This window comes from Cynocephalus volans, chromosome 3, assembly GCF_027409185.1.
Source record: "Cynocephalus volans isolate mCynVol1 chromosome 3, mCynVol1.pri, whole genome shotgun sequence".
Lineage (NCBI taxonomy): Eukaryota > Metazoa > Chordata > Mammalia > Dermoptera > Cynocephalidae > Cynocephalus > Cynocephalus volans.
In genome coordinates, this window is record NC_084462.1 from 148656799 (window position 1) to 148674032 (window position 17234).

General features: G+C 36.7%; 1 protein-coding gene across 4 annotated transcripts in view; it reads left to right on the forward strand.

Moving 5' to 3' along the window:
- Positions 1-17234, forward strand: part of GPHN (gephyrin) — a 562178-nt gene that overhangs the window by 287691 nt on the left and 257253 nt on the right. For 2 of the 4 annotated variants that reach the window (XM_063088482.1, XM_063088483.1), the window contains 3 exons: positions 865-931; positions 7663-7935; positions 9343-9450. In XM_063088482.1, the coding sequence (XP_062944552.1) occupies positions 865-931; positions 7663-7935; positions 9343-9450 (448 nt within the window). The remainder of the gene's footprint in view (positions 1-864; positions 932-7662; positions 7936-9342; positions 9451-17234) is intronic. The other 2 variants (XM_063088486.1, XM_063088484.1) reach the window with 1 other exon arrangement.

Consider the following 17234-nt stretch of genomic DNA (forward strand, 5'->3'; position numbering starts at 1 on the left):
CGCAGCCTTACAACACCAGGTTATTGGATCACATCCCCAAACCAGCCAACTGCCAAAAAACTAAAAATCTTAGTTGTAAAATTTTTTAAATAGCATAATCTCTTTGTTTTCAAATGCTGAAAATGAGATAAATTTACCAGATCAAAGTAACATAGCCGGTTAGTGATAGAACATGATTCCAAGTCTCAAATGAAAATCCATGCCTTTGACACTTGACTCCAGTCTTCCAATGCTGTTCCACTGTTTTATGTTTCTTATTTAACCAGTTAGTTTAAATGTGGCCTGGAACTAACAATGATCTTTGAAAGACCTTTCTAGCTCATACCTGTGATTATCAATAGGCCTGTTAATTATTGAGCTCTTCAACCTCTTCCCCACTGCCATTTATTTGTGAAAAACCTTATTTTACTTTAAAATTTGTAGAGTTCCTGAGAAGTAAGAGCTCAAATCAAAGTCTCACTCAACTCTTGAGTGCTTTATGTGTTAGACTTTTGAATATATGCACAAATATATCGTAGTCATTTTTTATGCACTATGTGATTGAAATCTTATAACTGTATGAGATATAAAGAAGCTGAAGTTAGACAGAAAGGTAATTTGTCTCTGGTCAGATTGCCTTAAAGTGACTAATTTATTTTGACTTTATGTTCAGTGCACTTTCCCAATTCACCACACTAACCATTATTGTAAAAACTTCAGCCAGAGTGCCCAATTTGTATAACAATTGGTAAATCTTACTATAACAATTTGATTCCTAAAGCAGTTGTTCACATGTAAAGTAAAATAATTGTCTTTGTTGTTGAATGTATTTAAAGCAAGCATTCATTACAATTTAGTATTCATCCACTTTCTCTTTCCTTTCAGGCCTGTGTGTGGAATCAGAGGGAAAACTCTCATAATTAACTTGCCAGGTAGCAAGAAAGGATCTCAGGTAAGCAACATTGACATTTATATGGTTTAGTGTAAGGACATCTGGCCAACTATTAGAGTTAGCCAACCAAAAAGTTGGAGCATTCCACAAAACTGCCCTCACTGCTGACACCAGTTGCAAGTTCCCAAAATCACCCACAGGTTCAATAATTTACTAGAAAGATGCACAGAACTCACTGAATACTGTTATAGTCACAGTTATGGTTTATTACAGGGAAAGGATACAGATTAAAATCAGCCAAGGGAAGACTTGCATAAAGCAGAGTCCAGGAAAAGTACCAAATGTGGAGCTTTTGTTTTCCTTTCCCTGTGGAGTCATGAATGCATTATTCTGGCATTGATGTTTGACAATACCCATGGAGTATTACCAATCAGAGAAGCTCACCTGAACTTTTGGTGTCCAGGGGTTTTTTTTGTAGCTCATTACGTACTGCCTATGTTACTGACCTTCAGTCTTTAGCCCTTCCCAAAGGTTGGACTAATATCTTTAGTGTCCAGTACTTTCCAGAGGCAAAACCAATGTGGCCCAAAGCCCCCATCATAAATCAGGCTAACAAAGACATTCCTATCAAGACATTTTGAGAATTTAGAGATTACCTCTCAGTAGCTGAGGACAAAGGTAATGTTAATTCTTTGGGTAATGTTAATCTCTTTGGGTAATGTAATGTTAATTCTTCACTGCACAAGCTACCACCTGGCCTTTGGCCAAGGCTTCCTTATAGCAAAACAATCGTGTTTGGGCATCTGTATTTAATATAGCATTGATATGATGGACACAGCAATAGTATCAGTGTGAATATGCCTAAGATTTGGAGGAGGCACTTTAGGGTACAGAGAGATTTAGAGAAACAGCTAAACTATCCTCAAAAGCCCCATTACATACATTTTCATATTTCTGTACTAACTTAACGAATTTCTCACCTTGATTTACTGCTATTTGTACTATGTGATACATTTGCACAGAACTATATACATTAGAAATTAGCTGACAATTAAATAAATCTACTTCTTCCTCAAACCAGTCATTTTCCATTGGTATTACATCCTGAGGAGAGTTTTACTCAATATCAGTACTATAATCTTACTAACAATACCAGTATTACAACATATCACAGTATGGTAGTAGATATAACCTAAAAAATAAGAGTCAAAAGATATAGGCACATTACTGTAGTCTTCCTCAGACATTAACAATTAGCCTGTTCATCATCATATCATACAACCAAAATGTATCCAAGAGTGATACCACTCAGGTTTACAAGTTTATCAGATTCTAAAAGCAAGAGTGGTCTCAGCAACACATGACTTCACTATTTCAGGTATCTGTTATAGTTGAGCTAAGAAACAATATCATATCTTGTTCTGAACCTCTTTTGAGGCACCAGTATAAACTGGATTTCCCTCACTGCATAACCTATTCATTTATTCCTTTCCATTCTTCCTTTTCTCCATTTATACCCAAACTTTTTCACTTCTGAAAGGGATGTTAGCTTCTGCGCTATGCTAGTTCAGATTGCCATTAGTAATACCAGTTTAGCAAGTGCACCTTGCTCAGTCCATTCCTATTCACATAGGGTAGGCTCACAAAGGTAAAGTGGACTATCTTAACCTAGTAGGCAATATAACTGCATTCACTTTCAACCCTAATTTGGCTAAATGGGGTAAGGCAAAATCTACCACATCAGGTCGTTATGGATTCTGATATAAAAGTTTAAAGGTATAGTTACAGTTTCTTTCTTAGGAATCATCCCTGCTTCTGGCAACCATAGTTGTAGCCCTGGTCCTGGGACTACTGCATCAGGTAGAAAAAAAGAAAGTTAAGGTGATGTGTGGGAAAAAGACAAAGTATAGTCGTAAAGAAAACAGTATCATCATAACAGCATTCTTCCCTATGCTCTCTTTTTCCTAGAAGAGTAAAAGAATCTGTCCAGTAAGGACCTTTCTTTGCCACCGCTCCATCCCAATATTGAACATGATCACATACTCATGAAGGCATATAAGCCAGCCTTTCATGTCTTTATCTCCTCCCACTTTAGACAACAAATGTTTCAACTTCCCATTCCATTCTCTATGAAATCATTACTCCGAGGATGAAAATGTGTTCCTTGGCCAAAAGAAATGTGACTCAGTAGTCCAAATTGGTCCTTTCTGTTCTGGTCCTTTTACAATACTCTTAAGCATTTGCATCTACCACTAGGTAAGCAAAACCCAGTTCAGAGTAAATATCTATTCCTGTTAGGACCCATTCATAGCCTCCAGGAGCTATCAGTATCAGTTTTACTTGCCAGCTATGTGCAGAGCCTTCCCTCTTTGGAATCTACCCCATATCCCTCTGCAGGCCCTGTCTCTCTTGTTAACAGAACAGTCCTTGTTAGCATTTTGTGCCTCAGAGGGTGCAAGAGGACTTTATCGAGATTTAGCCCATCTTTGCATGCTGTAGCCCTGCAGTGTCCATTCATCTCATGGGCCCAGGAGCCACATCAAGGAAGTCCACCAGGATGCCTGCTCCCCAGTTCTCTCTACTCTCTAACTTCCACTCTTGGAAGGGAGTTCTTATGATGTACATCAACATATTATAATTTAATGCACCCCCTTAAATTCCCAGAGTGATTTTCATAGGGTCATGCCCAAATAGGCATCACTTTAATATGTCAGTTTTTCATTTCCCTTCTGCCAGACCATATGGCCAGGCCATTGGACACTGCTTATGAGTTAGTAAAAACCCAAACATAGGGGTAAGCATCATGCATTTCAGTGCATCAAGTTGATTTGTTTTTACCTTCTTCAATCTGAATGGCAGCCTTCCAAACAGCATGCTGTCTGTTCACCTTGGAATTGCTGTCTGTAAACGAGGCTTTTTCCTGGTCAATAGGAAGCTGTTTATAGGACACTACACAAGTGGCCCAGGTGACCATAGGATCCAGCAGCTCCTCAAGTGGTTATGAATTTGGTCGTAGGGAAAAGAGGCTACCTGCTTGTGAGTACCTCCCTGCATTCCCTTGGTAGCATGATCCTGTATGTACCATTTCTATTTTATTATAAAACTCACTGCCCTCCCCTTTAGAACATTTCTCTGACATTACCCAAGACATTATGGCTGTTGCAGGTTTCAAGGTTATTTTATGTCCTTCAGTCTTGGGGCAGTCTCAGTTAAAATCTAATGGCAAATTAGTAATCGTCTCTAAAATGAAAATTTTCTGGTCCAAAATCCCAGCAGTTATCACTGGGTGGCACTTAGGTTTTTGTCATAAGCTCCAGTCTGCACTCTACACAGGGCTACTCCACAGCATATTAATGACCTGTGTGGGCTCAGGGAATCTTACTGGTTCCTATTTAGCATGTCCAATCAATATTGGTAGAAGGTTGACTTACATGCTGTCTGTTTTACAATGCTAGGTAGGGGAAGCATGCTTCAGTCAAACGCAATGTCTATTCCCATAATTCGTTCAGGTAAAGAGGACTCAACTACATCACATAAAGTTCACTGTCCAAATATTCTAATTTTCATCCAAACTTTTACCTTAATACCATCAACTGTTGCATAGTTGTTATCTCTCAATCTACCTGCACTAGGACTTCAACAGGTTTTAGAGTCACAGTTGACTCCCATGTCAAAGAGTCACAGAAAAATCTCTTCTCCACCCCCTGACCATTTTACCCATTTACGTGCCTATGCCCTTGGAGCTCCAGCCCTGGGTTGGTCCCAAGGACCCAAACCTTTTTGTCAGCCCTTATCCTGATTATGGGACAATCGCCTCAGATGATTCAAGATCAGGTTTCTTATAGTCATTTTTGCCTTCTGCCTTTTTTGTTTGTTTTTTTTTTTGTGCTTTTGGCAGCTGGCTGGCACAGGGATCAAACCCTGGACTTTGGTGTTGTGAGCACCACACTCTAACCAGCTAAGCCAACTGGCCAGCCCATGCCTTCTACCTTTTTTAATTCCTCCAAACTTGAGTAGAGAAGATTTATTTAAGACCCTTCAATGTTCAATGTTGGAAGACCAGCAGGGGCTCCTATCTGTTCACCTAATCTACAACGATGCTACAGTAAAACCTTTGTTTTGCTTCCATTGATGTTCACTTTACTCATCCATTTCTTAATAACCATTTAAATATTTCTTTATTTTTTGGTGGGGGGAGCTGGCTGGTCAAGGCTGCACTCTAACCAACTGAGCTAATTGGCCAGCCCCCATATAAATATTTCTACCATACTGGGACAAGTTCCTAGAGTCTCCTCTTTTCCTTTCCCCATTCTCTTATGAATCAGTCTAACTTTATTCACTATTTATTGTTTCAACATAACTTTTTCCTTTCCAAATGGCTCTGAGAATCCAAGCTTGGCCCAACTTCATGATCCTCCTCAACATTCTCCCTTACTTACTTTTTTTAAAAAAAATTATTATTATTATTATTACATTCTATGATGTTGTGGAGCAGTTGGGAGGGAGGGGGAGAGGGGAAAGGGGATGGAAATGGGATGGAAGAAGGAGGGCAGAGGAGGGGCAGGATTGAGGCCTGTGGCACCCCCCTCATTCCCACAAGGGACCCCAGCCGTGGCTTGGTCATTGCCAGGCTGGGTGCAGATGTCAGGGGGGGTGTGGCAAAAGCCCTTGCCCCTCACCACCCCAGCTCAGGAACCTGGGGTCCTTCTTGCGGTGGCTCGGTGGTTGTTGCTGGGATGGTTGCAAGTGTTAGGGGGCATTGCTGAGGTCCCCAGCCCTCCCCCTTTTATGGCCTGGTAGCCCAGGGGACTTCTGGTCCTTCATTGGTGAAATGAGACCTTTACTAATTAATATCAAATTTTGTCTCTGGTTGCGGGTACTTTGTTTTTTCTTTCAGTTCTGTATTGGATTATTTGCTGTTCCCACCACTTAAACTCTGCACTGGAACTAATTTGTTGGTCCTTTGCTTGCTTCTAAAATGGCAGAACTGGGTTCGAGCCCATGGCGCACTCGGGAGAGTGTGGCGCTGGGAGCGCAGCAGTGCTCCCGCCGCGGGTTCGGATCCTATATAAGGATGGCCGGTGCGCTCACTGGCTGAGCGCGGTGCTGCCTGCCGGTCACAAAAATGACAAAATAAATAAATAAATAAATAAATAAATTTTTTTTTATTGTTATTTTGAATTTTTATATGCATCCAGTGAGACAACTTGTGAATTGGATCCATCATTTATAAATTCCATTGGTAACTTTTGTCACCTGTAACTGATCACAGCATGGCTACAATTTCATACTGTGGGCGACCCTGTGTTTATCCAGGGATCAAAGGTTCCTCATCCTGTACCCAGGGAGCCAGTGTCTTTTTAACTTCTTGTACCAACTATAAAGAGTTTAGGCCAACTGTAAAAAATAGTCAACTACAAAATTGGTGTACTCCACAAGACTTCCTTCACTTCTGACACCAATTGCAAGTTCAGGAGATTCTTAAAACTACTCTCAGGTTTGATAATTCACTAGAACTCACTGAAAGCTGTTATACTCGCAGTTATTGTTTATTACAGAGAAAGGATACAGATGAAAACCAGCCAAGGGAAAAAGTACATAGGGCAGAATCTAAGAGAGGTACCAAATGAAGAGCTTCTGTTGTCCTCTCCCTTTGGAATCATGGACATGTTACCCTCTTGGCATTGATGTGTGACAATATACATGGAATACTGTCAGCTGAGCATGCTCACCTGAGCCTTTGGTTTACAGAGTTTTTATTGGGACTCAATCACATGCTGCCAGTGTGGCTAACCTGTAGTCTAGCCCTTCCTAGAGATTAGGCTGATGCCTTTAGTGTCAGTTTCTTCCAGAGGCAAAACTGATACCATGTTTCCCAAAGCCCTCATAATAAACCACATTATTAGATTGAATGGTAACCAAAGTATCCAGGCAAACAAATATATTCCTATCAGGCATCACATTCTGAGGACCTGAAAGTCACCTCCCAGCAGCTGAAGATAAAGGCCAGACCTCTCTTCGGTTGGGGTTAAAGTTAGTACTACACCATCTTTAAACAGTAAGCAGATTCAGCCATACAAGAGAGTCAAAAGAATAGGTATCCTCTCAGGTATTCCAGTAACCCTCCAAAAATTTTTAACATATCTCTTTACATCTTAGATTTTAAAATGTTACTTTAAATGTGAAAGAGAAAGACCTCCACTTATTTCCCAGACATATGTGGCCCTTTGTTCTGGTTTTTAAGTTCTCATCTATTCTCTTTTGGTCATACATTATAGGTAATAACAGACACCTAAGCAGCAGATTATATTGACTTTTATGCAGTGCTCTTTATAAGCTTATTTCTATTTTTACATATTGTACAATGTTCCCTAATTATGCTTTATGATGGCAGTCAGAACTTCAGCTCTCTGAACAAAATAATCTGGTCCTCATGTAGGTTGTTAGTTCTAACGCCCTGCTCCAACTGAAATATGAAAACTCTTTTCTGCCTTTCTCATAATGCATCTTTAAACTCCAAAGTTAGGTGGAAATTTTACTTCCAAAAAAATGCAGTGTGTGCTTATAAAGTAATGTAGTTCTTTTAGCTTATGGAGAATACCATAATATATGGCATGCTTACTTCATATTTCATATTGCAAAGACAATGCTTTAAATATGATTTATTCTTGAGATTGATAGCGTGAAATGCAGATCCAAGATCACAATTCAGTTTGATTGCTACCATTTTATATGCCTAGAAAAGTACTTCATTTTCATTTTTTTCTTTTTTTTTTTCTTCTTGTGGACAGGAATGCTTTCAGTTCATACTGCCAGCTCTACCTCATGCCATTGACCTTTTACGTGATGCCATTGTAAAAGTAAAGGAGGTGCATGATGAACTTGAAGATTTACCATCCCCGCCACCTCCTCTTTCCCCACCTCCCACAACCAGCCCCCATAAACAGACAGAAGACAAAGGAGTTCAATGTGAGGAAGAGGAAGAAGAGAAGAAAGACAGTGGTGTTGCTTCAACAGAAGATAGTTCCTCATCGCATATAACTGCAGCAGCCATTGCTGCCAAGGTAAGCCTGCTGAGAGAAACTCAGAGATCTAAAGGTCCCACAGGTAAATGTGCTGATTTCATCCCTCTTTAATACCTCTTCAGAGCATACTGAAGAAAGAACTAGAATATTCATGACACTCCATCATTATGTTTCCTTCTTGATGTAGATTCTTTGAAGGCATTGAAGTTTGTTATGATCACTGAGGCATTAAAGATACTGCTGTTACCTATTGAAGTAAAAGCTGCAGTAATAAACAATTTGACATTTAAGAACTCTTTGGAGATGTCATTTTTGTGGACATATTAAACATAGAATGTTTATATATTCAGAACATTAAAACTTCACAAGTTCTTAAAGGATCAGCAAATGGAAGGTAAAAGACCTAAGAAGATTCAAGATATGAGTTGGGAAAGATTAATAAAGATTTTTTAAAAGACAAAGCTTTTCAGCAATTGTTGAATTTACATTATTTGATATAGATTACCCCAGTGTTATAGAGAGAATATAGATATAATATGATATATTATATTATATAGATATAGGGAGAAAATAGATATTTTTTTATTTAATATTAAATTTAAAATGCAAATATATAGAGATAGAGATAAAAATAGATATAGTGATATATAGAGAAAATAGATATATTTGCATTTTTAATTTAATGAAGTAATATATAGGACAATCCCAAAGTATTATAAATTCCCTTTGGCGATTCTGGGAGTAAATATAGTACCATTAGGTTCTTGAGTAAATTTAGTCGTCTTAAAGTCACAGAACATGATTTGATTATTATCCATACCTAGTAAAATTCACCTAGTGTGCTTTAATATCTTCAGAAAGTAGCATATCCCTTCTAGGAATGATTTTTCATTGACTGAGAGCACACAGTTTGAAAATTTAATTGCTATGTGAAGTAATTCATAGAGTTTTATGGATCATCCAGATATTTTAGCTATAAGCATAGTGAGGTTTTTTTGGACAACATATAGATGAGATTCATAGAAATACTTTTAAAGTGTTCATTCAGGCAACCAGTAGATGGTTCTTTGACTGAACACTAGATGATTCTCTCTCCACATCCATTCAGTGATCCATTAAGTCCTTACTTAAGGCTAGTAAGTATTCAAGTTGTGTGTGATTTTTTTTTCCCAATTGAACTAATTGGTAAAATAGGTACATTTAAAAATTATATGTTCTTTCTCTCTTACTCTTAATTAAAAGAGTAAAAAGTACCATCAATTTCAATCTTAAGAAAGAAGCTTATAGGATTTAAAATCTAAGCTGATTTTGTCATTCTACATGTGGAAAAATTTGGCATTTCATTGTTCCATTTGTTTTCACCTTTTTTCCTTTTCAGTCATTTTGTTTGTATAGTTTCATGTTTTCCTGTCCCTATATTCATAGTTGTTATGTGTTGTGCATTAGAAGCATCCATTCTACACCAGTCCTGCTGTTATCATGGCATACGGTGAACAGCCCATCCCTGGTCTCATCAGTTATTCCCATCATGCAAAAGGCAGTGCAGATGAACGGGTAAGACAAGACGCTTTTGCACTAATGATTTTGCAGACATACATCCTACTTCTTCTCCTTGGAGGTGGGCTATAACATATCATGGATGATGTGTTGTTTTATTCTAATGGATCTTCAGCAGTGCTTTCTTGTGAAAGTGTAAGTGCCACAGAGTATATTCCATCAAGGAATTTAATAGAGTTTCTCCTGTGCCTAAAGTACTCTGCTATCATTAAGATTCTATAGTTTGCAGCATTGAGCTTTCATCACATGACTTCCAAGAAATTCATTGCTTAGAAGTTTTATCTTCTTTAGCAATTTCACTGGATATCATTAAATACATTGCCTGTTATAATTAAGATAACCCTTTAAGGGAATTACTTTAAGTCCAAAAATACAGATACATTGGTCAAACTAATATTTAATTTGTATTAACCTTTTTTTTTTCTTTGTGATTCTGCATCTCATTTTCTTTTCCTTCACTGTGTTCTCATTACCGCCATTTACAGAGTTGAATCTTAATGCAAATTCTGTGATTTCTGATCTTCAGATACAAACTTTTAAGAATACATATTAGTTTTTTTAGTCACTGGCTGAATGATAGTTTGCAAAAATTGCCAAATTCGAAAAGATTAAACTGATAAATATAAATTATTATGCAGTGATAATTTAGACTATGGCTGCAAAAAAAAAAAAGAAAAAGAAAAACCCGTCTCAACCCCTGATGTGGATATAAAATGAAAAGGGAAATAAAGAAGAATAAGTAATAAAGTGAACTTTGGCTTTAAACACATAAGAAGAACAAAACACCCAGAATTTGGAGGGAAAAAAACAACATCAGTACTCTCTTGAGAGATACACTACCAAATGAAGGCTTTAACCCTTAAATTCAACTAAACATACCACTTAGATATAAACTGGGGTTAGTGAAAGTCTAAGTAGAACATTTAAATCTTGGTTAGTAAAATTGTTAGTGAATTTCAGTTGACAACTAGTATATGGATTTTCCAGATGCAGCTTTGTTATAAATTATAAGCATTCCAAAATGTACCAAATTTGAAGCAGGTCTGTTTTTATATTCTCATCTTACAAAGCAACCACAACAACTATAATAATCGCTCTGGTTTTCAAACTAAAGTAATTGGAAATTTCTGTATTCATAACCTACATTTTAAGTTGTATTCTGAGTTTCAGATTAGTACACTGAAAATTATTTGTCTTTTCTTCAGTTCTCCCCTGGATCACACATAAATAGTACCATTCTAGATGCATGAGAGAAGTTAATTATTGCATAGGATAGATGTCTGAAATTATTAGGGCTTAATTCTCTGGAGGAACTAGTTGAGAACGGCCACTGAACTGTTCTAACTTGATGTCTTTTTATGGCATCATCTAAGAACTTCTCATTTATTAACTGGTATTTAATAATCCTTTGTAAGTAATAGTGTTGATCTTTTTCATATGTGTTCAGTTTTGTAAGTAGACTCACATTTTTGCACTTCCTTTGGAAAAATGATAATCAGAGCCATACATTAAAGAGTGTAATGTTCTTGTTCTTCAGACCTGGTATCATCTTAGGAAAGAATGAAAAGGAAGAAATATGTAACAGAAAATAATGAAAAGGAAGGCCTTTAATATTCCTGGTGCTTCTGACAAAACTTTGTTAACTTTTAATGCTTAAAGATTTCTACATGAGAACAGTTATTTGGACTATCTCTATGTACTATTTGTCTGGTTTTTATAAGCTTTGCTTATATAAAATTAATTTTCGAAAGGGAAGGTCTTTTTACCTACTGAAGAAAAACATCACAATTTTCCTCAACTGGTCTTCACATTTGAGGCATGTGAAGCAATGTGGAATAATGTAAAAATCATGTTACTTAAAATCAGAAAACCTGGATATAAGCCCTGATTCCATCACTTAGTATTTGGGGTAAATTACTTAAGATTTAAGCTCTAGTTTCTCATCTGTAAAATGGAAATGATAATAATTGCCCTGTATCTCACAAGAGATTTGTATTTGTAGCAAATGATATATATGGGGAAAAATTTGTAAACTTTTTGAATTTAGAGTTGAATATTTACAGAATTCTTTCTAGGTGCCAAGCACTGTGCTTGGTGCTCAGAGTACAATAATGAATAGGTTGTTTCAGCCTGCCAAGTGTAGAGTTGCTCTTTTTATACTTCTTTACTTTTCTAACTCAATTATCCACTTCTTGGAATCAAGAAAGTAAAACCTGATCAGTGTTAGTTACTAGTAATCTAAGTACTATTTATTGTTAAACTGATCAACTTGCTATTTCAGGAGATAAAGAGACTTGAGAAATGCCTCTTAGACATTTGTTAGTTGCCTCTTCAGCCAGCCATTCCCTCTTCATAACACTACACCACATTTACTAGTCATGTACTTTGGGTGGGATTGACTAAACCTCCAGGGTAGGTTGGCTTAGTATAATCAGCATTTTCATTTCATCTAGCCATAGTTATTAGTTCAAGAAAACATAATTCAAGCCAGTCAGAGCCTATGGGTCTCATCTCTTAGATTTTATTTAAACTATTGGGGACACAGATGCTCTGTTTCTTGCTGCACTTGAATGAAGAAAAATACAACCCCAAGAATTGCCGTCTTGAGACCATGACAGGAATGCCTGCTGTATTGGAAACAACAGGAAAAAAATAATAATAATACTATAAAATGGAAGGTAAAGAAAGATATTGATTCCCAGTGATGTTGTTCAAACCACTCACTCAAGCTCCAGTTGAACTGCAGACCTCCCCAACTTATGATAGCTTGACTTGCAATTTTCTTTTTTTAATTGAAACAGAGTTGTCTATCACTACTTGTGTACAATATGTGATGATCAAATCAGGATTAGCGTATTTATCATTACAAAATGTAATTATTCTTTGCGTCCATTAGCCAATTTCTCCCTAACCCTTTCCCCCTCTTCCTTTCCCAGCTCTAATAATCATAGTTCTGTTCTCTCCTTCTGAAAGTCCAATGTATTATTGTGGTTATTGTTTTCTTTCTTCCTTCTTTCCATTCTCCCTTCCACTATACCTCCCTCCCTCCCTCTTATGAGTATTTCTCTTGCTGTGCCTGCCTTATTTCACTTAATATAATTTTCTCCAAGCTTATCCATGTTGCTGCATATGACAGAATTTCATTCTATTTTATGGCTGAGTAGTATTTCATTGTAAACATATACCACATTTTCCTTATCCAGTAATTCATAGGTGAACATGTAGATTGGTTCCATATCTTAGCTATTATAAATAGAGCTACAATAAACATGGGCGTGCACATATCCCTTTGACGTGATGATTTCCATTCCTCTGGATATATACTCAGTAGTGGGATTGCTGGATCATATGGTAGTTCTATCTGTAATTGCTTGAGAAACCTCCATACTGTTTTCCATAACGGCTGCACTAATTTACAGTCCCACCAACAGTGTGGAAAGATTCCCCTTTCACTGCATCCTTGCCAGCATTTATTCTCTGTCTTTTTGAAATTAGCCAGTCTAACTGAGGTGACATGATATCTCAGCATGGTTTTGATTTGCATTTCCCTGATGTTGAGTAATGTTGAGCATTTTTTCATATACCTGTCGGCCATTTGTATGTCTTCCTCTGGGAAATATCTATTCAGCTCCTTTGCTCATTTTTTAATTGGATTTTTTTTTCTTACTGTTAAGTTTTTTGTATATTCTGAATATTAATCCATTGTTGGATGTGTAGTTTGCATATATTTTCTCCCATTCAGCAGGTTGTCTTTTCACTATGTTGATTATTTCCTTCTCTGCACAGAAGCTTCATAGTTTGGTATAATCCCATTTTTTTTTCTTTTGTTTAATGTGCTTTTGTGGTCTTATTCAAAAAGTCTTTGCTTAGTCTTATATCCTGACATGTTTCCCTTATGTTTTCTTCTAGCAGTTTTATAGTTTCGAGTCTTATATTTCAGTTTTTAACCTATTTTGAGTTGATTTTGATATATGGTGAGATGTATGAGTCTAGTTTCATTCTTCTACACATAGATATCCAGTTTTCCTAGCACTGTTTACTGAAGAGGCTATTCTTCCCCCAGTGTATGTTCTTGGTGCCTTTGTTGAAGATCAATTGGCTGTCAGTATGTGGATTGATTTCTGAGTTCTCTGTTCTGCTCAAGTGGTCCATGTGTCTGTTTTTATGCCAGTACCATGCTGTTTTGGTTACTATACACCATGATCAAGCGGGATTCATCTCAGGGATGCAAGGATGGTTTAACATACACAAGTCAATAAATGTGATACACCACATCAGCAAAATGAAGGAAAAAAACCATATGATTATTTCAATAGATGCCAAAAATGCATTTGACAAAATTCAGCATCCCTTCATGTTAAAGACAGTCAGCAGATCAGGTATAGAAGGACAGTATCTCAGCACAATAAAAGCTATATATAACAAACCCACCACCAATATCATCCTGAATGGAACAAGCTGAGAGTTTTTCCTTTAAGTACAGGAACAAGACAAGGATGCCTACTCTCACCACTCCTATTTAGCATAGTATTGGAAGTACTAGCCATAGCAGTCAGGCAAGAGAAGGAAATAAAGGGCATCCAAATTGGAAAAGATAAAGTCAAACTGTCCCTGTTCAACTTGCAGTATTTTTACTTCACAGTGGGTTTATTGGATGTGACCCCGTCATAAGTCAAGGAGCATCTGGACTTAAGATGGTTCAATTTTACAATGAGTTTATTGAGGTAAATGCATTTTTGACTTAATGATATTTTTAACTTATAATGGATTTATTGGGACACAACCCCATCATAAGTCAAGGGGCATCTGTATATGTACCTCTTGGCTTTTCAGTTGCATGAACTATTAATTTTATAAAAAAGCTATTTAGAGATAGAGATGGGTATACTGTAGTCTACAACCAGAAAGCATCTTAACTAATATACCTCAGTATATACTGCATCATCCAAGAGATGAAAGTCTTTATAATAATAACTAAAATATATCTGATAGGAATCCCTGAAGTTATATATTTGGGTGAGAAACCTGATTCAAGAGGATATAGGTTTAGGCAATGTGACATAAAGGAGGAAGAGAAGGAAAAGAAATCCTGTCCCTCCGTGTTTACAAATTAAGTATACAGGTCTTTTCAAGGAGACTGGATCCAAATCTGAAGATGACTACTTGTGCTTTTTCAACCTCAAGGCAGCTGATGGATTCAGAAATCAAATTCATAATGACAGGCAAAGGAGAAATTTAAGACAAAGAGAGAAGATACCTTTAGAGATACTTAATAGGAAAACTTGTCTCACTGACAGAAATTAAATCTGGAGAAGTTCAGAACAATAATGATGCTCCCCAAGCTGTACTGGATGAAAGAAAATCTACCACTTGCCCTGTGAAGAAAAGAGTTGGTGGTTTCCTTTTGTTATGGAATATGGAGAAAACAGTATGTCAAATCCACATGGACAGTTAGGAGGATTTGTCTTCCTAGAGCATTTATTTCAAACTTAGGAGAGAAAATGCTAAGGGTTAGCAACCTACTACTTCTGTAGATTTGCTTGGAAATAAATGGCAACATTACAAATGACAAGAGACAAAGTTTTGCTGAGAAAATTGAAGAATGTAGAAGCACACATATATGGTTTTATTGTTTCTTTCTATCCCTGAGGATTTTGGTATATTAAATAATGATGTTAATTGAGTGCCAGTCAGTCTTCTAAACATTTTGCAGATATCATCAACTCTTTGTGTACATCCTCATTTTGCCTGTGATAAAATTGAAGCTCAAAGTGATTAAGAACATAGAACTACCTAGCATCTGAACTGGTATTCAAGTCCAGGCAGTCTGGTTCTAAGATGAGCACTCTCCCACTCTGCTGTAGTACCTCTTAGTACAAGAGAAAAAGAAAAAGGGTAAAGTTCTGGGAGGTGACTAGCTGATCACAAACTCCTCAAAAATAAAAATTGGGATTTTTAGACCTCAGTTTGAAATGCTTGAATGGTAAGATGCGCTGCAGAACCTAAGAATTGTAAACAACAGAATGTGTTTACTCTGAAAGTTTACTGATTGAAACCGAAGAGCTTTAAGCTGTAAGCAGCAGTGGGGTAATAAGAAACATTATTTAGATAAATCGATGAAGCCAAATACTTTGGAGAACATAGTATGATACATGTTAAAAGATAAGATTTTTTTTTTTTTGTCTTTTTCGTGACCGGCACTCAGCCAGTGAGTGCACCGGCCATTCCCATATAGGATCCAAACCCGCAGCGGGAGCGTTACCGCGCTCCCAGCGCCTCACTCTCCCAAGTGCGCCACGGCTCGGCCCAAAGATAAGATTTTTTAAAGGCTGAGTCGTAACACTCATACAAGTATAAACTAAATCTGTCAAAGATTTTATTTAATTTTTATTAACTTTAATTAATGAGAGAACTAGTAAGCTGTTACACCAGCTCAAAGAAGAATTTAAAAGACACAGACATGTAACAGTCATGAAGGCTGGAATGAATTCATAAATAGATACAAAATTTGGTCAGTATATACAGGACAATAATGAGTTGCTCCTTTTAAGGACAAAATTTATTTGTATTTTTATGGACAGGAATCATTACTTGCATTATTATCAGTATTCTACAACTTGCAGAGTTGTAGAATAGTGAAAGGCAATGAAAAGTACAGATAAGTCAGGACATTCTAGTAATCTTTATAATCTCAAAGATAATTTTTTTATCACCAAAAGAATGGCTGGTCTCATTAGGTTTGGCTTGATTATTTACATAGGTGCAGTAAGTATATTTATTAACTATATAGCCTCATTGAGTTTGTTTTGCAAGTACTGAGGCCACAAAATTAACTTCCGTCTGGAAGTTTTCATTGGAAATCTCAGATTCTACTTTTAAAGGTCTCTAATTTTGCCATTCCAAGATTAGGAAACTAAGCCCAAAAAACTTTACCATATTTCATCTGCAGTACCTGTCATTTGTGAGTTCTTTTTTTTCCAGGTCACCAAAATTTTATTACCTTTTTCTTTTTTTTTTTTTTTAACCACATGTAAGGCTGAGACTCTTTACTCCAGGTACCAGGTCAGTTTTCCGGGGAGGGGTTCATAGGCATTGTCTTCATGAGTGCAGCCAGTCTTTGTGCTTCAAATTGGTGGTAAAAACTGGTTAGATCAGTACCATTCTCACACAGATACTGTTGACTTATGATGGATTACATCCCAATAAACCTAGTGTAAATCAAAAATATTGCGAAGTTGAAAATGCATTTAATACCCCCAATAGACCCATTGTAAAGTCAAAAAACTGTTAAGTCAAACCATTTTAAGTCCAGATGCTGCTCAACTTATGATGGAGTTACCTCCCAATATGCCCATTGTAAAGTCAAAAAATCTTATGTCAAACCATCATAAGTTGGAGACTGTATACACTGCATATCAGGCCTTCATTTCACGAATTGTCTGGTTATATCCTGTTAGAGATGAATACATATTCTTATTAAATATATACAAATAACTATGTTGTCAAGAATAGTTGGAAGATTTAGTAAGAGTTTCTGAATTCTGAGGGAGTCAGTGAAAATCAAATATCATTTTAAAACACTTCATTTTAGGTTAAGAAATCAGGGTCTACTAGATTATGTTGGCTATACATAGCTTAAGTAAGAAAAAGAGCTTTCTCATATATCCAGGAAACAGAACAATTAAAACAACAAACGTCAATAATATTCCAAACACAAAGTAATCCTGAGCAAAAAGAACAAAGCTAGAGGCATTACACTACCTGCCTTCAAAATATACTCT